This window comes from Monodon monoceros, unplaced genomic scaffold, assembly GCF_005190385.1.
Source record: "Monodon monoceros isolate NGI ecotype Baffin Bay Population unplaced genomic scaffold, NGI_Narwhal_1 Super_Scaffold_19, whole genome shotgun sequence".
NCBI classification, from domain to species: domain Eukaryota; kingdom Metazoa; phylum Chordata; class Mammalia; order Artiodactyla; family Monodontidae; genus Monodon; species Monodon monoceros.
Window position 1 is genome coordinate 51,832,181 of NW_021703775.1, and position 26,970 is coordinate 51,859,150.

At 53.3% G+C, this 26,970-nt stretch overlaps 2 protein-coding genes across 3 annotated transcripts in view; both read left to right on the plus strand.

Moving 5' to 3' along the window:
* The window catches only part of LOC114900466 (basic proline-rich protein-like), a 129,481-nt gene extending 107,797 nt beyond the window's left edge, over positions 1 to 21,684 (plus strand). Inside the window, exons 6-8 of the mRNA XM_029231616.1 lie at positions 17,212 to 17,661; positions 17,717 to 18,224; positions 21,563 to 21,684. Of these exons, the coding sequence (XP_029087449.1) occupies positions 17,212 to 17,661; positions 17,717 to 18,224; positions 21,563 to 21,684 (1,080 nt within the window). The remainder of the gene's footprint in view (positions 1 to 17,211; positions 17,662 to 17,716; positions 18,225 to 21,562) is intronic.
* A 472-nt stretch (positions 21,685 to 22,156) lies between these two features.
* SIX2 (SIX homeobox 2) lies at positions 22,157 to 26,063 on the plus strand. Of its 2 annotated transcripts, none has more exons than XM_029232373.1 (2): positions 22,157 to 22,722; positions 24,879 to 26,063. In XM_029232373.1, exons 1-2 carry the CDS (start codon positions 22,157 to 22,159, stop codon positions 25,207 to 25,209), a joined length of 897 nt encoding a protein of 298 aa, XP_029088206.1. In that variant the 3' UTR covers positions 25,210 to 26,063. The 2 variants fall into 2 exon arrangements, with proteins under 2 accessions (XP_029088206.1, XP_029088207.1); XM_029232374.1 differs by having other exon boundaries at positions 22,157 to 22,716.
* The last annotated feature ends 907 nt before the right edge of the window (positions 26,064 to 26,970 follow it).

Consider the following 26,970-nt stretch of genomic DNA (forward strand, 5'->3'; position numbering starts at 1 on the left):
AATAACAGCAGCTAACAGGTTTGTTTGTTTATTTTTTCAGAACATTATATATGCCAAACATAGATTATCTCATAAAATCCTTATAATAAATGTATGCATTTGGTCTTTTATTTTCCTCACTTTGATAAGAAAATGGAGATTCTGAGAAAGAGATCTGCCCAGAGTCACAGAGCTGGTGAGCTGGGAAGGCCAGGTTACAAACGCAGGCTTGGCTGCCTCACCACGAAGTGGCTGGTCCTCGTTAAGTTTCTTGTGGCCACTGGTACCAGACACCAACAGTGGTTGGCTAAATAAATAAATACATAAATAAGGGGGTAAGGAGAGGGCTTAGCATGTACTGGAAGATATCTAGAAGAGCCCTCAGAACCCAGTGAAGAGCTGCACCCCCAGGCCAGAAGGACGCAGGGGAGCTGGGGGCCTGAGCAGCAGAATTTGTGGCCCTTCTCTTCAGGACACTTGGTGCCAACTCTCATCTTCGCTGGCTTGAAGTTACATCCTAGAGAAAAGAAGGCAGACTATCCCAGCATGGTCAGGTGTGTATGTGAACCAATTAGCTTTGGCCATCAGGTGAGGGGCAGCAGCATCCCCGGCTCCCCGTGCAGGTGTCGTTGTCCTCCCTGGCAACTGATGGGTGATACATGAATGGATTATCTACAGGAAGGTGGTCGAAGGGCTAAGAAGGAGGGGGGCAAGAAGGAGCAGCTCCAGTGCTCTTCTCTCTCTTGTGCGTTCCTTGGACCCTTCTGATCATTTTGGACTCTAACCAGTCTGAGAGGTGCCCACTTTCTCAGTGCTGAGAAATAACTCCCTTTGATAGCTAAGGAAAGAAAGAAAATGTGGACCTCAGTGCCAGATGTGCATGTCGTGTCTTGATCAAAATAGAGAGAGCAGGGTCTTCCCTGGTGACGCAGTGGTTAAGAATCCACCTGCCAATGCAGGAGACGTGGGTTCGAGCCCTGGTCCGGAAAGATCCCACATGCCGTGGAGCAACTAAGCCCGTGCACCACAACTACTGAGCCTGCACTCTAGAGCCCACGACACACCTACTGAGCCCACGAGCCACAACTACCGAAGCCCGCGCGCCTAGAGCCCGTGCCCCGCAACAAAGAGAAGCCACTGCAGTGAGAAGCCTGCGCACCGCAGCGAAGAGTAGCCCCGCTCGCTGCAACTAGAGAAAGCCCGCCCACAGCAATGAAGACCCAATGCAGCCAAAAATAAATAAACAATTTTTTAAAAAATATAGAAAGAGAGAGCAGATCTGTCTGTGGCCCATATCAGGGGCCAGCTCTACAATCGTGCAACAGGGCTGGGGCTGAAGTCCGGGCTGGAGGCTGAGGCTGGGGCCCAGGAGTGGGGTCTCTGACTGCTCTTCTTTCCAATAAGATGTGATACTCAACCCAGAGCCTGCATGCCTGTTCACACATCTGTTCAGCACTAGCCTGCAATCACTTAAGCTGTATTATTGGACTTGTCACCATATTAATGTAGCTGTACATTTAAATTGACTGTAATTGTAAGTTTCCTGAAAAACCTTGGGTTTTTTGCAAGTATTAATTAACCGATGCACTTACATTAAAAACAATTATGTAACCTCAGACCTGCCTTCCTTGCTCTCCATGTCAAAAATGGGGGTTTCGTGTAATGCATAAAACATGTGGATTAATATTTCACAATTAAGGTCAATTTCCATTTGGAAAGGAAAGATAATTAACTGCTTCTCACCTGTAATCTCCTGACATGTTTCAATTAAGAAAACAATTATTTATAAACTTTGTAATCTGGACACTCGGAGAACATGGTAATGAAGCTACTGATAAATAGAATCATTCACAAAATAAATCAGGACCCCTGGCTGTAAAGCTGAAGTGGCATCTGTTTGCATGTTAAGCCAATAAGGCTAGAATTTGGGAAAGCTCGCTCAAAGGCACAGCTGGGTCCTTAAGCAGCAGAGGTAAAAAAATGTGGGGTTCCCTCCACATTCACCTCACGGTGAGGTGAAGCCCTTCCCACAAAATCAGTGTTAGGTGCTAGGGCTTTTCCTTCTTCCTCTGCAGCTTCCTAGCTGCGTGATGCTGCACGAGAGACTTGATCTCCATTCCCTCGTTTATTAAATGCGAATAAGTTGTATCGACCTCATGTTGCTGTTGGAATTGTATGTGAGCTAATACACGTAACATGCTAAGCACTACGGCTGGCCTTCATCGGGACTCAGTAAAAGGAAGATGCTGCTGTCCTGTTTGCTAAGTCCAGGAGGGGGAGGCCAAGAGAGGAAGTGGGGCATCTCTAGCTGTGAAACCTTGGGCAAGCCCCTCCCCCTCCAGCCCCCCAGCCCCATCTGCGGAGGAAGCTTCCTGGACCCCGTCCTTCCCAGTGGCCCTCCCTGACCTCGCGCCCCCTGTGATGGGGTGAGGTGCCAGCTCCCCTACCCCTCACTCCCTCACACGTGCCAGGAGCTCACTCAAGACCTAACACCCATCAAGTTAAGGGATGGAAGCTTCTGGAAGCCAAGGATCTCATCCGTTAACAAGATCTGCCCAAGGTCATGGCAAAAGAGCAAGTAAATCCCACAGCCCATAGCCACTCTTGTGACGAGGCTCCGCCTCCATTCCTTGCCTGGAGAAACCGGCACCAGAAACCCTAGAGTCTCTGCTTTGCAGACCCTAAGCCTCTCGGGGCTGTTGAACTCCCCAAACAATAGACCTGACCCCTTGAGACCCACTTTCAGAGTCACCCAACAGCATTAACTTCTAGATGCGTATAGGTGGCAAGATGGGGGGAAGGGAGCCTGGCTCTAGCTCAGCACCCCTACCCCCAGCCCTTCCGAGTCACTTGAGGAACAGGGCCCACCCCAGCCTCTCCAGACTTAGTTTCCTTATCAGTAAATGGGGTCTGATCACAAGACCTCGTAGGTCCCTTGTGCTCCAGTTATACATAATTTCTTTTCTCATCTCTTCCAGAATCTTTTATTTTATTATTTTTACAAAGTCAAAGCCTTGACAGAGATGTTTGACATTCTTTTTCTGAAAAAAAACATCTGTCCCAGTTGGACTCGGGCTGGGATATGTCTTTGGTAATGGGGGTGGGATCAGCTCCCCTACTTGTGAGGGTTCCAGGCCAGCAGTGATTTGCAAGCCTGAGATGGAAAGGGCAGTTCCCCATCACCCTCCGCCCCTCAGTAGGTGGTGACGGGCAGAGCAGAGGCAGGCACTCGGCCACACTGGGTCACTCTAGTCCAGAGCTCTTTCTGGGACACCTTCGCCTCTCTACTCTGAGCAAGGAGGCAGTGCTGTTGGGAAGGAGCACCTGTGCTCTTTCTAAGTTCTCATCGTTGCAGAGAGAGCCCCCTCTGCGCACTGTCACACCATTCTCCCTTCCTGAGAGTCCTTCCGCTACTCTCCTGCCTGACACCAGCAGCTGCGGACACCCAGCAGGGCGGCAGGAGTGGCTGGGATTTAAGGGCAAAGCTCCAAGGGCTGCCCTCCCCAAGCCCACCCCTAACATGCATCCTCACATGGTCCCCCAAAAGCAGCTGTTGCATAAATTCCCTGGCTCCAAGGAGGCTGCAGGGCAGCAAAGAGATGACAGGGAAAGCAGAGGGCTTCAGAGCGGAGAGCTTCTGACTGTGAGCCGTGAGTCCCAGATTCCTTCGTTCATCCATCCAACAAATGTTTACTGCAAGCCGACCAAGTGCCAGGCACTTGGGGTTACAGACCTGGGGATACAGTTGTGAATGACACAAATGAGATCCCTGCCGTCGTGGAGCTTACATTCTAGTAGGCAGAGAGAGACTATAAAAGAAAGGAGTAGATAAAGCAGAGAATATAGAGAAAAATACAACAGGGAAGGTCCCCAGCGGGTAGGGGTGGGGGTGTACCATTTTAAATGGGCGATCAAGGACAGTGCCATAGAGAAGGTAACACCGGACCAAAGACCTGACCCAGGTGAGCTCCCAGCCTGACTCACGGCTGGCTCCCGCAGGGAGCCAGATAAGTGGGTTAATCTAAATCAATAACTTGTAAATGTATTTTCCTCTGCAGCAGACCCCTTTACTCAAATGAAGAATTACTCAGAGCATTATAAATTAGGACTTCCACATGAAAGAAGGGATACTCGGTTAAATTTGAATTTCAAGGAACACCGAATCACTGTTTAACATAGTTATATCCCAAATATTGCATGGGGCATACTCATACTAAAAAGTATTTGTTATTTATCTGAAATTCAAATTTAACTGGATTCCTGTCTCTTTTTTTTTTTTTTTTTTTGTCCTGTCTTTTTATTTGCTAAATCAGGCAGCCGTACAGGGGAAACAAGAACAGGGGAAATACTTCTCAGAGCTCTGAAGTCTCCAACCAAGGGGCCTCTCTGAGCCTCAGTTTCCCCGGGGGCAGGAGGTAGATCTCTAGGTCACTAGAGATAGTGATGGAGCCCCATGGGAAGAATGAATGATCAGCACCTTCCCGAGCTTAGCCTGAGGTCAATCTTGGGCCAGGAGCTCTCAGATCTCAGAGAGGTTTCAGTAAATTACCCAACGAGAAAGCACCCAGCCCAGGACCTGATGACATTGGGTGCCCAGAAATTGTTTGTTTTGTTTGGGTCTAGTTTTCTGGAAAACTACCCTGCCCTCTCACCACCCCCTAGGCTTTCTGGAGGTCAACCTCTGGTCTATTTACTCTAGATGGTCCCTCAGCCCCATAGGGCCAGGAAGAGACGGATGGAGCATATTACTGAGTCTGGGGAAAAGGCCTAGGAGTGCTTGGTGGTTTCTTCTCTTCCCAGAAGTTCGCTTATTCCTGAGCTGAGAGCTGAGTTCTTTCACCCTCATTTGTCTTGGAAGGGCTGGCTGTGGGCTATCCCACCCAGTGAGAGTTTAACTGGTAAAAACTGAAAATGAAAAAAAAACCAAAAAACCTTCAAGGCTAAAGAGCAGAAATGGGAACAGCAAAGTATCTGAAAGCCCCTGTCAGGTATTGGAAATGCTCTCTTAATGGCATGAGGTAGAAGCAAAGCCAACAGCTTCTCCAGAGCCCAAAGCTTCAGAACACGCCGTGAGCAGCTGGGACCTCTCGCTGACAACGGCACTAGTTTTCTCCCTGGGGTAAAATCACTAGCCAAGGCAGCCTGCTCTCAATTATCTGCTTTGTGGCTTGTCTGAGGTGGGATAACTTCAGGGTGAGGGAGAGGGAGACTGGACCCAGGGGATGGGGTGAAGGAGGCCCTGGCTAGCAGTGGGCAGAGCTGGGAGAAACCATGACACGCGTCTGTGTCCCTTCCTTTTATCTATTGCAGCCTAACCGCCCCCAAAATGCAGGGGCCTCAAACCACAATTTATCTCCATTTCTCATGGCTTCTAGGCTCAGCAGGGCAGCACTCCCTTTGGGCCTCTCCTGCAGTGGCTTTCAGGTAGCAGCAGGAGCTGCAGTCTTGGGAAGGCTTGACCAGCCTGGGAACCCGAAAAGCGTTTCTTCATGCACGTGTCAGGCACCCAGGCCCAGACGGTAGCAGCAGCTGGGAGACACCTCTGCTCACTCTTGCTATGGGGTAGCTTGGGCTTCCCTCACAGAATGGCAGTCTCTCAGCAGTGGACTTCTTACACCATAGCAGCTTTCTCCAGATTGTGTGTTTCCAAAGTCCAGGACAGAAGCTGCAAGGCTTTCTATGACCTGGCCTCAGAAGCCACACAGTGTTGCTTCCACTGACTCTAATGCTTAAAAGGGCCAGCCCAGATTCGGTGCTGGAAAGACTACACCAGGGTATGAATTCTGGGGTGGGGGGGAGAAATAGCTCCCAGAGTATTCTTGCTGTGTGGCTGGGCTGAGGTGGGACAACAAGAGCCGGGGGTGGGGAGGTAGGATGGGGGTTGGAGATTGCCTATCAGCCCAGTTTCCAGGCAGAGCAGAATCAGAGTGACAAGGACAGCCATTTTGCTCACTGATGTAAATGATACCCTTGAAACCTCAGAGGGTAGGGCTATGTGGAACAAAAAACCAAGAAACCTGGGTCCTTATACTGGCATGGCTCCCTCTGGCTGTGTGTTTTCTGGCAAGTCCCCAGACCTCTCTGGGCAATGGTTTCCTCATCTTAAAGTTGAGGAAGGTGGGCTTCCATGGTGGCGCAGTGGTTGAGAATCTGCCTGCCAATGCAGGGGACACGGGTTCGAGCCCTGGTCTGGGAAGATCCCACATGCAGCGGAGCAACCAGGCCCGTGAGCCACAACTACTGAGCCTGCGCGTCTGGAGACTGTGCTCCACAACAAGAGAGGCTGTGATAGTGAGTAGCCCGCGCACCGCGATGAAGAGTGGCCCCCCGCTTGCCGCAACTAGAGAAAGCCCTCGCACAGAAACGAAGACCCAACACAGCCAAAAATTAATTAATTAATTAATTAAATTTTTTAAAAAACAATTGAGGAAGTTGGATGAAATCACTCAGTTTCCCCTCACCTCTGAGTTAAGCCATTCTCAGAACAGGCATGAAAGCTAGAAGTGCCAAGTTAGCAGTCACCGATCTTTCCACCTTTCCGCGGCAACAAATCCTGGTGGCTAATTGGTATGTCATGTTCCAGGGGCCCTACACCTCCCTTCCTGCCTGCATGCATGTGTGCCTATGCACGTATGTACATGTGTGTATAGTTGTTTTTGTATGTGCTTATGGGGGTGTAAATGTCAGGCAAGTGTCCCACTACACGTTGTTCCACTCAAGAAAAGAGCCAAAATGGGTGGTTTATATTGGAAACAGCCCCGCTATTTATATAACGATGTGTTGTATGGCCTTTTAATTTAGCCCTCATTCCAAATGCATGACACGTCCTTTTGACACCTTGAAGAAATGTTTCTCAGATGGCAAGCTGGGCATGGCCACTCCAGGCTGCACAAGGAAAACACACAGCCCTGAAAATTAAAAGTGATTTAGGCCCTCTTAGGAAATGCCTCGCTTCAGGCTACTTGATGTGGTCATTTATTAAGTGACTTAATCAGGAAAGTAACGTAATCTCAGAGTAATTAAGTCCCTTTCTGGGCGCTCCTGTATCCTCCCAATGATGAAGGGGGTAATGCGTTCATAATGGGACTATCAGAAGCGAATTGTTTCCTAGGGCTGAGGAATGGTTAGCCATTCATCTAGGGCATCTCTGTGTGGCCGAGAAATGTACCTTAAATCACTGACTCTGCAGAAACTTCCCTTTGAATTCAAGCAGTTTTTAACGTGGTTTCCCTTGCCCTACAGTGGAATGAGTTAAGGTTATAGAATCATAGCCCATTAGAGTCCAGAGAATCTCAAAGCTCTCCTAGCCCAAGCTTGACATCTCTCTGCCAAGGAAACAAGGAGAATGATAGTGCCCAAGGCCATGCATCTTGCCTCTGCAGGGCTGAGACCAGCACCCAGGTCTTCTTTCATGCAGTTCAAGGTGTTTTCATGCAGTTCAAGGCTAAACTAGAGAAAAAAGGGACTCTCTGAGGCTCTGTTGGGATAGTGGAGTGTCCCAATAACCAGATGTGGCTCCAGTGATAAGCAGGGACAAAAGGACTCAATATTCCAGAAGCATCCTGTGCAAAATGTGAACAGCTACGTGAATGCTCAGGGAGAGAATTTGTTCAGAACTATTTGTTGAGGGCCTCCTATATGCCAGGAACTACTCTAGAAACCTGGAACCCAGAGAGAACACAGTCTCTGGACTAGTGATGGGAGTGGGGAGGAAGGCAGAGGATGAGAGAATGAGCGGGTGGATAAATGGATGACAAGTGAATGGATGGATGGAAGGCTGCTACATTTAGAAAGATAGCAGAGCCATAACTCAGGAATAAGTTAGGGCCTGGATGCAGAAACCTGGAGTCCTGCCCTTCCTTGCAAGCCTGCAACACAGCCAGAATCAACTCTCCTGCTCAAAACAACTTCAACGAACATCCAGTCCTTCATAATCCACACCCTACCTCCCACAGCCTACGCTGCTCCAATATTTGCCTTTTACTCCGATCCTCGTTAATCTCACCACAGTGCCCCCCCACACTATCACCAGTCAAAACCCCTCCTGCTTCTGTGCTCAGGCTGACATCCCTTCCTAGGATGCCCTCCCCTGTGCCTCTGCCTCTTTGCCAACCCTCTGCCCCCCCATTTAGCATACTCTTCTCCCTCCAGGCCTCTCGTCCTGGCCTGTCTGGGCACACGCCTGAGCTCTTTTGGGAGGTGTGTTGTACCTACTGGGCTAGGCTTGCCTCTCACACCTCCGGCTTAATTGTCAGGGCTTTACAAACAGGAACTGCCTTCCCCTTCAGGGTCCCCACAGACTGGAGCCTGTTACTGGGTGCACAAGACTTCAGGAACAACATAGGCTCTGGACAAAGTAAAGGGGAGGGGACCCCAGGACAAGCACCTGCCTTGGGCTCACCCCTAGGAAACTCTGAAACCTGGACTTCCCCCCAGAACCTGTTTCATTAAGCCCCACCCACTCCCACACCCCCTGCAGTGTTTTCCTGGAGGCACCCCCTCAGAATCAGAACTGGGTCGAGGCCTAGCTTGCTGGGCAGGGATTAGGGGAGCGGCCTCTTGGACTGTTTCTACAACAAAAACTACTCTTGTGGTCTGGCCAGTGACTCAGCATCTTGGATCCCAAATGAAAAAAAGCCATTTTCATCTAGGCATGCAGGAAGCGCAGGGGATCCAGCTGACTTTGTGAAGCCACTGTGCCAGGCTCAGCGTCCAGCCGTGTCAAATCCGGGCACCTGGAGCATGAACAGCTCTGCCAACCTCCCAACCAGTCAGGAATGAGAAGAGAGCACCTCCTGTTGACGGGCTTGGCCACCCCATTTTATAGATGGAAAGTTGAGGCCTAAACATATCAGAACCTCTTAAGGTTCCCCAGGTTGTTCCTCTTTCCCCCTGATGTCTGGTGAGGGCCTCTCTGAACAGGTGAAAGACGAACAATTAACTCTTCTTCAAAACAGCTGCAACCCTGTACTGAAGGAAGAATCCCTAAATATACATCGATTTCACAGGGGGCCAATTTTTGTGTCTGTGGCACCTGGTGAGTCCTACGCACCCCTTCTCAGAATAATACTTTCTAATACATAAAATAAAATACTCATGATTACAAAGAAAATTATATTGAAGTAAAATTATTAAAATCATTTTTAAAATGATACAGTAACATATGTGCATCTTTATTAACATTTTAAATTGCAAGATCTAGCAGTAGGTCTAATCAGTACCATAATTCCAAAGTAGTGACGAGCGTAAGTATTTCAAGGTGCCTGCACCAACTCTAACATGATAGGAAAATATCTGTGGTTTCTGCTGGTGAGGACGTCACAGGTATCGCCTGGTACTGCCATGATTGATGCCTCCATTCTTGGAGGAGCTGCTAAATTTTAGTTAGAGGTCAGTGAACATTAGGGTGCACTTTTTCCCATCCAAGTTCACAGACACCTTGAATGCTGTCCTCCGGACCCATTGGTTCACATTTTCACAAAGTGACTAACTACTTAATGGTGGGATCTTAAGCAAAAGCCTGACATCCTCCTACCCCAAACTTATGCCCAGCCCCCCTTCAGACACGCAAGAAAGTCTGTGCTGAATTGAATCAAATACTTCTCAGCCTTCCCACCATGAGCGGGGAGTCAGTAGCACCCCGTGCCTGTTCTTAGGTCTGAAAGCTCGGGCTCTTCATAGAGGGGCTTTATTTTCATTTGAATATGTTTGGAAGCAGAGGCGGGTGTTAGATAACAGGCCCCGTGACCGCTGAGGGGGAGACCTTTGCGGCAGGAAACGATCAAGAACGTTCATCCTTATGAAAATATCCTCCCTCTGACATCGGCCAGCTCGGGAGCGCACAGTCGGAAATGAATCTCCATTCCAGAATGAGCCAATTATTTCAATGAGGCGCTTTCCCTCCTGCCCGGGCCATCGCTGAAATAAAATACGAGTAAGGTGTTGCACTGGCTCGTCCTTGCATTCCAGCTCAGGTTGCCACTGGGACCTGCCTGGAGGAGGGGCAGGGGGTGGGGGGTGCCCCCTAGCCTCACACAGCGCTCGGTCGTGCGGGCATCAACTAGCCCTCCTGGCATGTGGGCAGCTCTTCAAGTCCCCTTCCTCCCTTTGGCTACTGCCGAATCGTGGTCAGTGTATCAACATTAACTGAACAGGTATGTTGCTCAGAGTAGCAACATAGGATGGTGGTTACACGCCCAGACTCTGCAAACAGACCTTGGTTCAACTCCCTCCTCCCCCACCTCATTACTTTAACCTTCCGTGCATCAGGAGTACACACTTTCTCTGTAAGATGGGCCTATTAATAGTATCCACCTCATAGAGTTGTCAGGAGATTCAATGAAATCCTGCTTCTAAAGCCCCTTGCTTAGTGTCTGCACATAGTAGCATTCAATAAAAGATAGCTATTATTGATAAATTAACAGAAACCTTTTTTTGAGCTTCTTCTGGGACAAGGCACCATGTTGGATGTTGGACTATGTCCATGACCACGGATGGACAAAGCCTGCAAGGCAGAAATTATTCAATCCAGTTAATTTTGAACCGGTTCAAAATTTTGAACCGCTGGGGCGGGCGTTGGCGGCGGAGGGGGACTGGTGTCTGAGGAAACTGCCCATATTCACTAAAGGCAAAAAATGGTGCCTGCTCTTGATGAGAAGGGAGACCCCTTCTCATGCTCTGTGGGATGGGGTGGGTGAGTGCAAAGATTCTTCCACTCTTTTGCTTGTCAGGCTAGCGGCCGTGAAGGGAGACAAAACCTTTGTCCTTGACCACAAAGGAGTGCTAGAAACTCCAAGGAAGCACCAGGCCTCCAGCGGTTGGCTGTGCCCCAGCAGCCCTTCCCCTGCACACACCACAGATCCAGGCATGAGCTCAGGGCTCTGACTTCCTGCAAGAGAATGCCACCTTTGGTGGGTATGTGCCTATGAGCATTTCCCTGGAGAGAAGACTTTTCTCACATTTCCAGTGGGGTTTCTGACCCCCAAAGTTGAGAGCCACTGCTCTTCAGATTAGCTTCATCCAATTTTGCATGGTTCTCAGACTACACTGTGAGCACCACCCCCCTCCCTGCAACAAGACTGCATTTGCCATCCATGGCTGTCACCCGATGATGCCATTGTGAATTGATGGATTCTGTTTATTTCTACATATTTTGACTTTTCCCAGAAATCTCACTCTCTCACTTTGGAGAGCTAGAGGGATATAGGCGATGAACGTAAACCCTAGGAGGCCTTCCCAGGTATAGCTAAGGTAGGTCAGGAAAGCATCAGAAAAAACGCTAGCAGAAACTACGGATTCCTTAAGAACGGTCCCATCCCCGGCCACGGGCTAAGTAGCCACAAAGTTTATAATGCGTTGAATGTACAAACTTTTCCGGTTAAGAATGCTTGCTATTCAGAAGGGGAGAAGCTCAGTAAACTGAATGTAATTACATTTCCTAGTTTCAACTCCTACCCCTCTTACCACCTGTCTCCTTCCCCCACAACCCCAAATCACGAGTCATCTCTCACAGAAGGCTGGTTTGGGGGTGACCAAATCAGGTATAAAGCGCATTGAGAGTGAAGTGGTGCCCATGATTTCAAGAATTATTTCCTCATGTGAGCATAAATGTGTATTCATCATTTCCTATGAATATAAGTATATGTGTGCTTGTGTGTGTCCATATGTGTATGTACAGGGACAGGTATTTGCCTATATATACATTTATTTATATGTGTGCATGCACATTCCTGCTTGATTCTGTGTGTGTGTGTGTGTGTGTGTATGTGTGTGTGTGTGTGTGAATTCCTCCATATACCCTTTAAACAAGGACCCTAAATTAAAGTCCTGCTGAGGCTACAAAATGTATTGCTGAATAAACTTTGTGGGTTTAAGCCTTTCCCATAAGAAAATCTCATTTTATAAAATGTTCATGGACTTCACAGTCTGCATCTGCTCTCTAACTATGCTTATCTCACGTCCGATGCCTTTTTCCTGGGTCTGCCCCGGTCCTAGCCCTGGCTCCAGCCCTCCCCTTTTCCTTACAGCCTCGGTTGACTACAAGGAACACTCACCCACTCCTACTTCACCTTGCATCTGCATTAGACTATTTTTGTTTACTCTTACCATTAACCTATTGTTTGAAATTACATATTTTTGCTTGTATGTTCTGTGTAGAAAATTAGAGTGTATGTTCTTTGAGGAGGGAATGTGTCAGCTGGTAGTACAATCTACTGAGAATCAAGAGCTCCAACAGCCCCTGTGAGTATTAAGGAGGAGGTTTCAGTTTCACAGCCATGGGTGGAGAGGACTACATGCTGGGTTCATAGCCCATCACAGACCCACCCACAGAAGGATCTGAACTTCTAGGGTCAACGCTGGAGGACTGTGCCCAGTATGGCTGGGAATATGTGTTCAACAGTATGTGATTTCCTGTCCCTAGACACCTCCACGGATATGAACATGTGTACCTGTGTGTGCATGCGTGTGTGATGGACAACATCCCATGACCTCTGAGTTTTCAAACACACCCAGAGGCTAGATGCTGACTTTGGCCAACATAGATTAACTATGGAGCAAACTCAGCTTATGGAATCTGAAATAGTGAGTCCTGTGTAGTAAGAAGTTCAAAAGAGCACCTTCGAGAACCCAGATCATGCCAGCTCTAGTGGGGGATCCACCATTGATTTATAAAGGCCTCACTATCCATCCATCTGCTGGGATGCTGTACAGGATAGACTAGACTTTTAAAAAGAAGGGGTATGGTGGGAATGGAGGGTGGGGGGTGACTCAGGAAGATTTGTTTGTACCTGCAGCCTTATGTCCATTCTGCAAGCTCTTCCTAGGCAGCGTTAATTCTGGCCAAATAAACTTGGAAGAGTATTGAAAATTTACCAAAAGTGGTAGGCTGCAGGCCACCTGTGACCCTGCTACAGGTTGGGCTCTGCTCCATCTTTTTCATCCTGTGACATGGGCTGGAGTAGCACCTATCTGGGGTACGAGGGCAAAAGATGAAAGAGTCCTGGTGGCACCTTGCAATGTCTATAGAAGCATCTGCTCACCCACACACATTTCATTGGTCCAAGCCTGTCACACAGCCAAGCCCAGGGTCAGGGAGGCATAAGTGGGTGGTGATGGGTTTCTACCACAGGAGTGGAAGAGTGCACGTTAATCACTCTGGATGGCTAAAGTCTTGAGAAAGAAATGGGTAGCGTGGAGAAATAAGCTAGATATACGTGCAAAGTCCGATGATAAAGGGCCTCATAAGCCACGCTAAGAAGTCTAAATTTCATCATGAGGTTAACGGGTGCCATTGCAGGAATTTAAACACAGAGTGGGGTCATCATATCTGGGCTCTGATTTGGTAGCTCTGGCTGATTTGTGATGGATGGACTGGAAAAGGCACCACATTGGGGAGTGGGGAGAAGGGGAAAGCAAAGGAACTAATTTGTTTAATGCCTCTGGGTACCAGGCCCTAGACTTGGGCATTCCATAGCTGACTAGAAACCGGTAGCCGCCCACCAATCACTTCATTCTCCCACGGCCGGACTCACAGTTCCTGCGGATTGGGCGGGGCGCCATATAGTCCCGCCCACCCACCCACACAGCATCACTGATTGGAGTGGGAACCACCCGACCCAAGATGAGCCTATAAGATTCTCTCTCTCTCAAGAATTTGGAACGGGGGCAGAGATTTGGGAGTGCCTCCTGAGTACCCGGAGCGGGGGACACACTAAAGGCTAGGGAAGTATTAAAAAGAGAAGAAACAGAGAGAGCTGCTCTTCGGAGAGAGAACAAAGATTCTCCGAGAGAGGAGACTGTTCCGCCACCCAGAGGGAGAAAAAGTGCCTGCCGTGATATCTAACTAGTTTCCAGTTTTTGGTTCCACCGCTGTTAAGGACAGTGGTGTCCCCTGCCCTTGAATCCATGTGCTAGTCCTGAATCCTTATAAGAAATTCATTCTTTTGTCTCTTCTGTTGGTCTGAGTGAATTTCTGAGCTTGCACATCCAAGTGCCTTGCCTCAGACACTTTAATTCTCTGAGTCCCACAAGCTCAGCCCAGACATAATGGGAGCCATGAGTACATACCAGACTTTATCAACTTGGGGTTGAGGCTACCGCCGTACAGCTTGCCCTGGTCACAGTGGACTCCTGCCCTGCAGGGGCTGGCAGGGAGCGAAGGCCACGAACCCCGGGGCGTGGAGGCTGAAACCTGAGGCAGGGAGAGCTGGCTCTTCCTAGAGCCTAGCCCTATCTTCCTGACAGCTACATGGAACTCTAACCGCTGGTAGCTGGAAATGCCTGGGGAACCTGAACTCAGAGAGAAGAAAGGCTTGGGGGTGAGGGAGGAGAGTTTAGTGGGAAAGCTCTCAATGAAGTGGGTCAGAGCATAGATTCTGCAGCTGAACAGCCTGGATTCAAGAACTCAGCTCTGCCATAGCTTCTGGAGTTGTACTCAACCTCTCTGAGCCTCAGTGTCACCACCTGCAAAATGGAGCAGTTAATTATGCCTGGCTCATGGAGGTGTTTGGACATTATGTGAGATGTCACAATGCCTGGCACATAGGCCTTCAGTAAATTCTTCCTATTATTACTTTTGCTATGACAAAGGAACTAAAGGCAGTAACTGGCTTATGGCTGATAGTATGGATTTTGGCCTTAAGAGCTGAAGTTTCAGAGGCTCCTTACCAGCCGTATGACCTTGGTCAAGTTGCTTAACCTCTGAACCTATCTCCTCCTCTGTAAATGCTAATAATCCCCACTTTATACCCACTCTGCATTAGTATACTGCTTTGTCTACAGAAGATACTCTATGAGTGGAAGACATTTGAACAGATACTCCTGGCTCTATCTCAAGGCACAGGGGGCTGAGAAGGAAGGAGTTAGGGAGCAGAGGGGGAGTCGCTCCCTTTACTCTAGGTCACAAGGCACAATCACAATCCACACCCGCCTATGGAGCTTTCAGCGTGAGTTCTGCTTTGTCCTCAACGCTGAGAGCAAACACAACAGGGGGAGAAGCCTTGGTCTCAACCCTAAAGGAACATGCGATGTCACGCCCGTATGCAGCTGTCTTTTGCTTTGAGAATTGTCTTAATGAGACCAAAATCCTGAAAACACCATAAGATAATAGAAAACATTATGGCCCCTGAAGTTCTCCTATTCCTTTCTGAATGGGGACCCAGCCTTTTCACATGCTTAGCTCATTTCCACTTCCCCAGCCCCTGAGAGCAAAGGTGTTTGTTACGCCTACTTTTTATTCTCCCTAGACTGGGAAACTGACTCCATAAGATTGAGTAGCTTGCCCTTGGTCACCCTGTTATTAAGTGGCAGAGGCAGGATTTAACCCAGATAGCCTGACACCAAAGCCCACACCTTCTCCAAGGCTGCCGCGGATGGTGAACTGCAGAGACCAAGGGAGTCTCACACGTACGAGCTTCTGTCTCTCCAACTGCTCCAGGACCTCCCGTCACACAACTGAGCACTTCCCACAGTGCCTAGCCCGGGTCTGGGAATCAAGAGGGGCTTGATAATATTTGTCACCTGGAAATTAAATCTGCCTTTTGACACTTAAGTCAGGTGCTTTCTGAAATCACACGCAATTGTGTAAACACACCATCCCATCACATCCTGATAACAACAGCCTCAATGATTGAGCACCTCTTGTCAGTCAGATGTTTCACAAACTTTTATCTCCAATCCCCAATGCAACTGTATTCAATAAGCAAACGTTGAATGCTTGTTGTGTGCCAACACTGGGTTATTATCCCCGTTTTACACATGAGCAAAATAAGGCTCCAAGGTTGAGAGCCTTACTTAAGTGGTGGGTCTGGACCAAGGACCCAGGCTTGTCTGCTGCCAAAGCCCACGTCCTCGGCCCCGCCCAGCCTATCTGCCCTATATGTGAGCGTTTACTAACAGTGCAACTGTATTAGAATGGTTGGAACAGAGATGGTAATTGCCAAAGGGCCAACCCCACCTGTCGTCACAAAACAGAATGCCACGGTGCTACCAGAGGACATCTATTAGAGGCTGACATTGACCTGGATCCTCTGCAGCAGCCTCGGGCACAGGTTTCCCTGAGCTACGTGCCTTCCCCAGCAGGGCTGTGTCTTGTTTCTACCTACTTTATTAAAGCATTCTCACAGCAATGTGCCTAAGTTAATTAGCAAACATTCTCCTATAAGAAACAGCCCCTGGATTTTAGCCTTAATTCACAGAGACAACAAAATAAAGTATTGGATTTCCAAGTTAAGAATAATCTTGGCTTTTTCCAGGTTCCCTTTTCAAATGCAGAACTTGGTGGAAACCCCTGTGTGGCTGCCTTCAATGGCGGGGTGGGAGTGCCCTCTGGCCCAGGTGCTACCCAAGTCAGGAGAGCCAAGAGCAGTCACCGGCCAGGGGGAGGGGTGTCGCTGATGAGCGGGGCTGATGCACTGTAATTAATGGTAATAAAAATAGATACAGCAGTGAGAGAGAAGTGCCAAGCCAGGAATCCCTACTCTCGGATAGAATTTCTCACAGGTAATGGAAAGAAGGAAAAAAAAAAAAAAGTCACTTCTTACAGGAAACCTGATCTACACGTTACCTACAGAGGATTTTTGTAAAGTAACTAAGGAAATGCAACTAAAGACAGCAGCCCCACAAAAACTAGAATAACTCTACTTGGAAAACTTTCTTTCCTGCAGCCCAGGGGGACCTGGTAATGCTATAGGCAGTTAGATCTGTAATTTCTAAGAGCAGCGCGTTCGGTCTGTAGCCTCTACATAGCCCTACAGAGACTCCAGCACCCAGTACTTCTGGTTGGAGAAAGCCGTCACAGATCTGAGTCTTCCCCTGCAAAGAAAGGAGGGCCGGAAGGGGACTGGAAGTGAAGCACAGAAGGAAAGAGGCGGAAGAGGGCCATTCTCTTATTGGCCTGGTACTTCCCAGTTGTTGCTGTCAGTCAGATCCCACTGGTCATTCAAACATTCATTCGAACATTTCCACTGTGTGCCAGGCAGATCCGGAGTCTCCAGGCGGGGGGACACGCGAGGGTGAAAAGCCGGTGACTGTTCCCCAAGGATCGTGGGATCAGACCCGGGCAACCTAATGCGCCTCGGAACGGGTGTGTGTCTGTCTCCGAGGGAGCGCGCTGCCCGGACGCACCCCACTTCTCGTGTCCTCTCTGCCTGTGCATCCGGCCGGTTAGTGCTGGGGGTGGTGAGCAGGGAGGAACCTGCGGGCCCTCCCGGCGCCCTCTCCCTGCTCCTTTAGAGGCCTTCGGGAAACCGAGCATCGACCCACAGACCCGGACTCTGGGACCTGCCGCGTGGGGGCGCCCGCGGGCAGACCCGGCCGAAGGCAGGGCCGCAGTGCCCAGGTCCTCCGCGCCTCCGCGGAAAAAACCCGGCGGCGGACTTCGGCCGCTTCCTGACCCCAAAGCCGAGAACCTGGCCCCCTCACCCGGATGCCCGATCCCCCAAGCCCGCGCCCGCGCCCCCCAGTCCCCAACCCCTTCCCAGGCAAAGGGGCCCGGCGTCCCCTGCCAGCCCCGGAGGGAGCGCGGCGCGGGTACGAAAGGCTCCAGGACCGAGCCGTGACCGCGAGCGGGGACGCAAGGCCGCGAGCCGGGACGGGCGTCGTAGGCAAGCGGGTAGCGCCCGGGACCTGGGGACCCGTCTCAAGTCCTGTTCGGCCCTGGCGCCGCCCCGGGCCTATTCCCGGGTTTGCCAGCCTCCAGACCGACCCCAAGCCCTACGTTCTCGCTCTTTTCGTTTAGAACCAGATCCCCTGTGAGCCTGCGGCCTCCAAACCGTTTGCTCCTGAGGGCGGCCCAGGCCGCCGCATGGGTCCGGGGCAAAAGGCCTGCAGGGCGGAGGGGCAGCGGCTGCCCCCGCTGGACACTGCTGCTCCGGCCCTTGGGGGCCCGGGACCGTGCCAGCCACGTGCGGCGCAGGCGATGCACCGTTTCGCTCCGTTTCACGAGGGCGGCCACCCGGAGCCCAGTTCCCTGTATCCCCGGGCGCCACCGGAACCGTCTTCAAAAACGGAGAATTGCTTCGCGCGGAATTCCCGCGCCCTGACCTGCCCCAAAAGTCGGCCAACACAGAAAACCGTGCGGTGCTGGGGGTCGCAAATGCCAGGGGGCAGGCGGGGCGGCGGGGCGGCGGCGGGAGCCCCGCTTTCACCGAAACGCGAGCGAGGCCCAAGCGGGAGGCCGGGTGGGAGCGAGTGTGGGGGGAACAGGGCTCTGCGGCCGCGGTCGGCCCACCCCGGGTTCCGGGCGGGTGCGCCCTGCTTCCCCACCCCCGGGCCGGGACACCCCAGAGATGCAGAACGGCGGGGAGGGCTTGAGGCGGGCGGCGCCAGGGCCGGAGTCTGCCCAGGGGATTTCTGCAATCTTTACAGGCTGGAAAAATAAAGATTAAAGAAAAGAAAAGGTCTGGTTCTCTGGTTTGGCACCGAACCCCCGACCCCTTCTCTGCTGGCGTTGGAAATAGCCGGCTAGCAGCTCCTTTTCCTTAGCAACCCCTTCTTTATGAAAAGCCCCAAACCAAAGTCAGGGGAGCCCTTGCGAGGTTGGTTCCGCTGTTTTCTCCCTTTCTCCAAAAGTCCCGGGAGTGGGCCATGTGCTGCCCCTGGGATGGACAATAGGTGCCATCTGCGGGGGCCCAGCCTCAGACTGTCCCTGACCAAGAGTCGGGGCAAAGGCATTGGGTCAGTGTGGGCTCGTTAAAGCTCACCCATCCACCCCTGCTGCTGCCTTCCAGAAAGTCTATCCCAAAGGACTCCAGGCCCACTTTGGAGATGAAAGGAGACATTTCAATAAAGCCCAAATTTCCACAGGTCTACCAAGTTTTCTCCTCCCCAGCCATGGAGCTTCCAGTTGTGCAGGCCTTTCAGGTGTGTCTTAGGGGAGGAATAGATTGCATAGTCCATAGATTCCTTGGATTGGGGTGGGGTAGACCCACCGTGTCTGGCACCCTCAGGCCTCTCCAGCAGCTGCTCTGAGCACTGGAACCTGGGGCTGAGATTGCCTTAGGGTCAGGCTGGCATCTATCAAATCCTGGAGGACCCAAATGCCTGCCAAGTGCTCTGTCCTGTGGCAAAGGCTGTCAGGAAGGGGGCTAGGCAGGGAGGGGGCTGCAGAGTGTAAAGAGACCCTAGCTGAGCTCCTAGCCTTTTTTAGGGCAGGCGCTCAGCTGCCTCTGCTGGCAAAAGGTTCTAGCCCAGACCTGCTAAAACTGGTTTCCTACAGATATGGGGGAAGGGCAGAACTAGTGGCATATGGACACACACCCATGCATTGAGTAATGATGTTACAGGTTTTTTGCGCTTACTCTTTTCATATGGCACACACTATATTATCCAAGATGGCAGGTACCACGTGTGTTCTCCCGGCAGGTCTGACCCTTGGCCTCAGCACCCAGAGGCCACAAAGAGAGCAACACTAGAAGGGACAGTGAGTCTGAAGCTCCAGAAAATCTGCCTTAGCTGAACATGGGCAGGACCCAGTCCCGAAGGAAGTTCAATCTTGAAGCTCCAAGGGTCCAGGGAGGGGCATATTCCCAGTGGAAGCTGTGGCTGAGGTTGCAGTTTACCCACTTTTTCAAGGTTAGTATTCTTAGACTCATTCTAGCAACAGGGACCTGAAAGATCACACAGGCCTCATCTAATAGAGAGAATGAGGTGGAGACCATAAACTGGCCCAAAGTCTCACACCAGGAAGTTACTACCAGTCCCACTCACCTGCACCAGACTAGGGTGCTCCCCAACAGTTAGGACTTGATCTTGCCAAGATGTAAGACCGCCATGGCCAGAGGTGGGACCTGCCTGCCAGTCGTTAACCACGTGGCTGAGGAAGAGGTCTTGGAAAGAGTAGGTTGCCCTTTTTTGGGACGAGTAAGGTGGGCTCTGAACCTCACTGCAGCCAAGGGTAAGTACTTCCTCATGTCTTCCAGAGTCCTCTAAGCCTGACTCTGGGGCAAACCCTGTGTGGCAGCACACGGGACTCTGGATAAAGTGGCCTGGACACAGTAGGGCTCCTCTCAACAGACTGATGCAGGCTCTGAGCATGCCACCTGAGATTCTGCAGGGAGCTGTCCCTGCCACTGGCTTGGAACATACTTTGATAATCCTGTGGTCTCCATACATCTGGACAGGCCCCCAGAGGCAAAAGTCTTAGGGAGTATCACAGGGTTCCACTCTTTCATGACTGCAAGTCCCCCACAGGACGTCTAGAATGCTAGAGCAGGGGGTAAACTTTGGGAAATGTTACTAAGGGTTAGAGGAACAAGTAGGAGACTTGCTCAAAAACACCAAGCAAAGTCACAGCTTGAACCCAGGGTTCTGGACCCGCATTCCAGTGCTCCTAGCACAAACTTCTGAGTAAATTTAAAGGGGTAGGAACCAAGAAATGTGGCCTAGACACAGATTACACAGTCCTAAGCTGAAGGCAGAGCCGGGGCTCTGTTTTAGCTTGAGTCCTGGCACTGGGAGCCAGCGAGGCTCCAGCCTGCAACAGCTCAGAGCCAAGACGGGAAACGGAGGTGGGAAAGACCAGTCGGGGAAGGAGCTAACCCCGGGGCTTTTCAAAACCGTAGAAACAGCCGCAACACCCCCTCTTCCACTCCAGCCCTCCCACCCACTCGCCTGCCCTTCTCCCAGAGAACCAGCGCCACGTGTTTACACACGCGCTGTGACAAAGAAGCAAAAAATAGGATCCCCTTTTTAAGCCCCTCATTCCGGAGCTCGGCGACCCGGTTCTCATGTTGGAATTGGCCAGAGCCGAGTCCAAGCTGAGAGGCCAGAAGGTGGTGGATCTTGCCTCCCCGACCACCCACAGGAGAAGGGCCAAGACCATCCTAGATTCCCTGCCCTCGCATCCCTATGGGCAGACCACCGCCGCCGCCCACCAGAGTCAACTTCCGTGGAGGCCACACGGAAGTGCCGGGAGCTTCTCGGGCCGTGGGACCCGTGGGGTTAAGTCTGAGTCCCCGCCCAGCGAAGAGCCAAGAGCGCTCAGCCGGGCGGTACCGGCCGCGGGGCAGCCGGCCCGGTTAAGGGAAGGAGGAAAGGCGGGATCCTCCAAGAAGTAGATTCTCAAGCGTCCGCCTGTAGCCACTGCCAAATTTTCCTCAGTTCTCTTTTGCTCCCTCCCCCTCTCCCTCGCGGACCTCGCGGGTCCCGAACTCCTAGGATGGGGGTGGGGCACTGTCAGCAGGAAAAGCCAAATCTTTAAGGGGCGCCCTAGCGCGTCCAAACTCTCCCACCCCACTGGTCAGCTCCTGGGCAGAATCCACCCGGCAAACAGCAGCCCCGGGAGCGGCGTGACGACCCGGGGGACAGCCGGCGCGGCCTTGCGAAAAGCTGGGCAAAGTTTCTTCCCCCTCGTGGCTCCCTCCACCCCACTCCCTCCCCTTCTTCCCGGCACCCCCTTAACGTCCTCCGCCTTCTCTTCTCCTCTCTTTCCTCCCCACCTCGGTCCTCCCCTTTTCTTCTATGCGCGTCTCCACTCCGCCCCCACCCCCCGCCTCCCGGGTCCAGCTCCTCCCTTGCTATTTGGGCGTCCGCCCCGTCAATCACCGCCGCCGCCGGCCTCTGCCCGGCCCTCTCCGCCTCCCAGGCTCTTGGAGCGCCTCCGGCTCCCGTCTCAGGCTGCCCTACGCTTTGCATGGAGCCCCGCGATCTGTCAGCGGAGCAGGCCGGGGGGAGCCGCCAGGCCCGCCGGGCTCGGGTTACCAGTGACTGACAGCGTCTCCATGGCGAATAATTTGACTCCGACTATTGTCTGGCGCGGGCAGGCCCCGGGTCAGATAACCAGACCAATCAGGGCGCGGGCCGCCGCGCCTCATGCCCGCTTAGAATAATATTATTAAAAAAGCAGCGAGCGAGCTAGACGGGAGGGAGAGCTAGCGAGAAGCGAACGAGGGAGCGGCTGGCGGGCGGGAGGGCGCGGAGCATGCGGAGCGGCGCCCCGGGCGGCCCCCGGGCTTGGACGAGGACTCAGGAGAAGTGCGTGGGCGGCGGGGGCGCGGAGCGGCGCGGGACCCGCGGCCGGCTCGGGGACGTCCTGCAGTGACTCGGAGTTCTCCGGGAGCCAGCGCCAGGCCGGCCCCCCCCCCCGCCCGCCTCTTGGTCCGGACGGTCCGGCGGGGAGGCGCCCATGCCGGACCGCGCGGCGCGCTGAGGGCGCGCGCGGGCGGGCGCAACCGGCACCATGTCTATGCTACCCACCTTCGGCTTCACGCAGGAGCAAGTGGCGTGCGTGTGCGAGGTGCTGCAACAGGGCGGCAACATCGAGCGACTGGGCCGCTTCCTGTGGTCTCTGCCCGCCTGCGAGCACCTCCACAAGAATGAAAGCGTGCTCAAGGCCAAGGCGGTGGTGGCCTTCCACCGCGGCAACTTCCGCGAGCTCTACAAGATCCTGGAGAGCCATCAGTTCTCGCCGCACAACCACGCCAAGCTGCAGCAGCTGTGGCTCAAGGCGCACTACATCGAGGCGGAGAAGCTGCGCGGCCGGCCCCTGGGCGCTGTGGGCAAGTACCGAGTGCGCCGCAAGTTTCCCCTGCCGCGCTCCATCTGGGACGGCGAGGAGACCAGCTACTGCTTCAAGGAAAAGAGTCGAAGCGTGCTGCGCGAGTGGTACGCTCACAACCCCTATCCCTCACCCCGCGAGAAGCGCGAGCTGGCGGAAGCCACGGGCCTCACCACCACGCAGGTCAGCAACTGGTTCAAGAACCGGCGGCAGCGCGACCGGGCAGCCGAGGCCAAGGAAAGGTACGAGTAAGTAGAACTTCGGCGCCAGCTACCCCGGGCTCGAGGGAGGGGGTCCCAGGGCGTCCACTCAGCCACTGAAGAGGCTTGAACTGGGCCCGCTCGTCCCAGCAAGGGCCCTGCTGCAGCCTGGTCTGACCCGGACGGCGCTTGCGGGCGACCAAGTGATCCGAAATTTGTCTAAAGCGGGCAGAGCAATCGGGAAGTTGTCAACTAACTCCCTGGTCGCTTGTGAGCAAAAGTGGAGAAGCAGCGACCTTCGGGACAAAGGCAAGACGGTAGGCCTGGATTCCAGGCACGGGGCGCACAGCAGGCAAGGCCTGTTAGTCCTCCGAAGGTCGGAGGACAGAGGGTTTTGGTGAGGACTATGGCGGGGGGGGCGGTGCGGGGTGCGGGGTTTAGACTGCCTGTGAGAATTCACCAGCACTTCCCAGGGCTTCCCGTCTACCTCACTCAGCTACAGGCCGTGTGATTTGGGGTCAGTACTGGGATTGGAACTTTCCTGGTACGACGTGGATGTGGAGCGGCCTGGAAGAATTTTCCTTGTCTGGATAGGAGGGTTGACAGGGAAAGTCTTATCGCGCATTGAAAGGACCAAGAGGTGAAAGGCTTGGGGAGGAAGTGTCAGCTCTAGGAGAGAAGAGAAACACATGTCCCTTTTTCTGCCTCGTTGGACCCAGCAGTCCTTCCCTGGCCTGCCAAGCCCTTAGCTCCTCTCCGCTCAGGCTCTACCCTCTTTGGCAGGTAGGTCGGTATGTCTGGGGTGAGCTGAGAGCAGCAGAAAGGCTGGGAGTTGCTTGTCCTCAGGGAAACCAGGACTTGCTGAACTAGCCTTGCAGTTGACCATGAGGCCGTTGTGGCTTTGGCCCCTCAGAACCCCAAATCTGGAGGGGGAGAAGCTGACTGTGGGAACAGAATCAGCCTGAGTGTAAGAGCAAAACGAGACACCTGGGGTCTGTGGTACGGGGTGTGTGCAGCCCGGAGTGAATGGCCAGGGTCAGAGTGCGGGTGCTGAACAGTGGAATCAGCGGTGGGACTCAGGGGGGCGGGGGGGGGGTGGCTTCAAGCTGACCTTGGTCTCTAAGACCATGAGGTTGGAGCATCCACAGTTGTAAGGATTCAGCTGCCAGCCCTGTGGGAAGTTCCCTTCCAGGAAAACAGAAAGAAAAGGCCCTGGGGAGCCAGTAAAGAGAGAATCTACCCAAGAATTCAAACCTCCAAATCTGGGCAGGGGCTGTCCGACGGTCAGAGACAGGGCAGGAGGTGGGTTCTCCCTGCTGAGGTTCCCCTCCCCCCAGAATACAATGCATCCAGAGTCCTGAAGAACTAAGTTCTCAGGTCAGGCCCCAGGTGAGGGCTGAAGAGTCCCTCAGTTTCTGGTATGGTGAAAAAGTCTAGGCCAGGATTAGCAATCCCCTTCACTCTTCCTTCTCTCTTCTCCCCGAAGCTGTCCCCCACACCCCAGCTTCAGGCCCCCAGCTGAAGTTTCTGCTGTGCCACCAGGGAAAGGGAGTCCTGCATCTTTAGGGTCTCGTTCCTAGGCCAAGCAAGGAAAACCCTAACAAGGCCTGGCAGTTTGGAACTAGAGGGAAATGACCCTTAGCTCCAGGAACCTGTCCCTCAGACAGGGTTTTCCCTCAAGCAGAGAAAAGCAAAGGGAGATGAGGACCTGTGAGATCCCCAACCTCAAGTGGACCCTCAGCCTAGAGTCTAGGATCCCTGACTCTCCTGGACCCACTTCTCCGCAACAAACCCTGGCTTGAGTAGCCAAGAGTGATCTGAAAACCCAGGCACCTTCTCTTCCTCCCTGTCCCTGTTCCCTACAACTCCAATGAACCCTGCTCCCCTGCCCCTCTGCTCTGGAAAAGAAAAGTTAGCCACTCAGTGGGGGTAGGCAGGGAGGGCAGAACACACGGAGAGCAGAAAGATATTCGTGAGATTGAGAGCAGGAGAGGTGGGGAGATAGAAACGATACAGGGAGAAGGTATAAGAGAGAAATCGGGTCTGGAGGGACTGAAAGAGCCAGAGCCCAGGCTTGGCCGCGAAACATGTTAGAAACCGAAAACACCCGCAGGCAGCGCGCGGCGGCTCTGGCTCAGGGCGACGCGGCGCCGAGCAGCCTCGGTTTCCCTGCTGACCCGGCTGCTTTGCTCCTGCACTTGCAGGGAGAACAGCGAGAACTCCAACTCCAACAGCCACAATCCGCTGGCTGCGTCGCTGAACGGCAGTGGCAAGTCTGTGCTAGGCAGCTCGGAGGACGAGAAGACGCCGTCGGGGACGCCAGACCACTCGTCGTCCAGCCCCGCGCTGCTGCTCAGCCCGCCGCCGCCACCCGGGCTGCCGTCCCTGCACAGCCTGGGCCACCCTCCGGGCCCCAGCGCCGTGCCCGTGGCCGTGCCGGGGGGAGGCGGCTCGGACCCACTGCAGCATCACCACGGCCTGCAGGACTCCATCCTCAACCCCATGTCGGCCAACCTCGTGGACCTGGGCTCCTAGAGCCCCGCCTGCCTCGACGTGCTTGCCTTCTGGGCTGGTCGCTCGGGACCTGAGAAGGACCGTGTCCGGAGGGTGCCCCGCGCCGGCGGCCCCACCAGGTACTGAAAGACCCGCGCGCTGAGCGGGCAGAACTGCCGGCCCGGGCAGGGCGGATGGCTCTCTGGTTTAGTCTTTGTTCGGGATTTATTTTCAACAAGTTGCTTCTTTGGAGATCCTTTGGAGGCCTGGGACCGGGTCTTGAACCAGGGAAGGGAATAAATTATACACCATTCTCCTACTCTCTCTCCGTGCCTCCTCTTCCGCTCTCTTCCCTTGCCTTCCTTGCTCTTTCTTCCTCTCATTCCCCTTCTCTTCTCTCTTCTTTCCCTTTCTTCTTCTTGCTTTCCCCCTCTGCACTGTCTCTGTTTCCCGCTGTACTTCCGGCTTGCCATCTCTCGCTAGGTTTCCATTACTCTATCTCTGTTTTTCGGTTTCTCCTCTCCGCCAGCCTCCTGCACCTCGCGGGCTGTACGCGTCGGTCTTTCTCCTCGTGCCTGGCGGTCTATTTGCCCTCCCCCCATTCCTCACTTTACGGGGGTGGGAGTGGGAGGGGGAAGAGCAAAGAAAAGACAGGGCCTTTGAACCCGGGCTTTCTCCAGAGGCCCTCCCCCCGGGGTCAGCTGGGGGCTGCAGGTGTCAGCGCTGCCTAGTAACTTAAGTGAAAGAGCAAGGGCGGCGGCAGGGAAGCCGCTGAACGCCCCCCTGCCGCTTGCCCCTCTGCTTTGGTGAGGCCCCGCCACTCGCTCTCCTCTTCCTCCTGGGACTGTGGCCGCCGTGCTCCCGGCAGAGCGTGCCTCCGAGCCGCAGACTTGCCATCTCCCTGTTATGTCCTCATGTGAATGTTCTTCGGGAAATATTTCTGCTTTTATTTTATAATAAAATTAGAAATCATAAATATATATATATATATATATATGGATATATACCACGAGGCCCGCGAGCCGGGAGTGCAGCTGTGTCTCATTTCCCTACAGGGACTCGACACCCCGGGTGGACCGTTCTGGGCAGCGAAGCCCCATGAGTCCCAGAAACCGGGAGGCGACTTCCCCCACACACAACGTTTATGAGTCGCAAGGTGAAGGGGCTGAATACTCTGAAACCTCCTGCCCCAAAGCACTCTGCCCCTTTTCTTGTCCGGGAAGCTCCCTGCAGGAGCGGGGAAGGGGCCTGTCCCTCTTGGGGACTCCTCTCCCCCCACCAGCCGAGCAGTGCCCTCACCTGCCTCTTTCTTCACCTGGGAACGGGGGTAGGAAATGAGAAGCTGTGTGCGTAACGTGGTTACGTGTGTTTGGACATGCCAAGGCTGGGAAACAAGTCGGGCCGTGGAGGTTTCCTGAAGGGCGGACGCCTTAGCGGTGGTCGCCATCCCCAGAACCAGGCACGACGCACTGGACAGATTCGCTGGCCGAAAGGGCAGCCGCTGGTCCAGCCGCGAAGCCCGGGTCGTGCGTGTAGCCGTGGAACGAAGGTCTCCACGCTCAGAAATCCGTTGGTTTGGCGTGGAGATGAAGGGGCTTGGGGAGAAGGGAAGTCCGGGAGACTCGGGGAGCCGGGCGCGCCGGGCGCGTGTTCTAAATGGGAACAAGCGGACGGAGGAGGCACCTCCGTGCGTGGTGCGCCGTAGGTGCCTCTGCGGCTGTAAGTTAACCTGCGGCGCCCCCTCCCCTCTCGGGGAGCCAGCCCCTCCCCATTAAGCGACAAGTCTAAGCCGGTCCAGGCAGG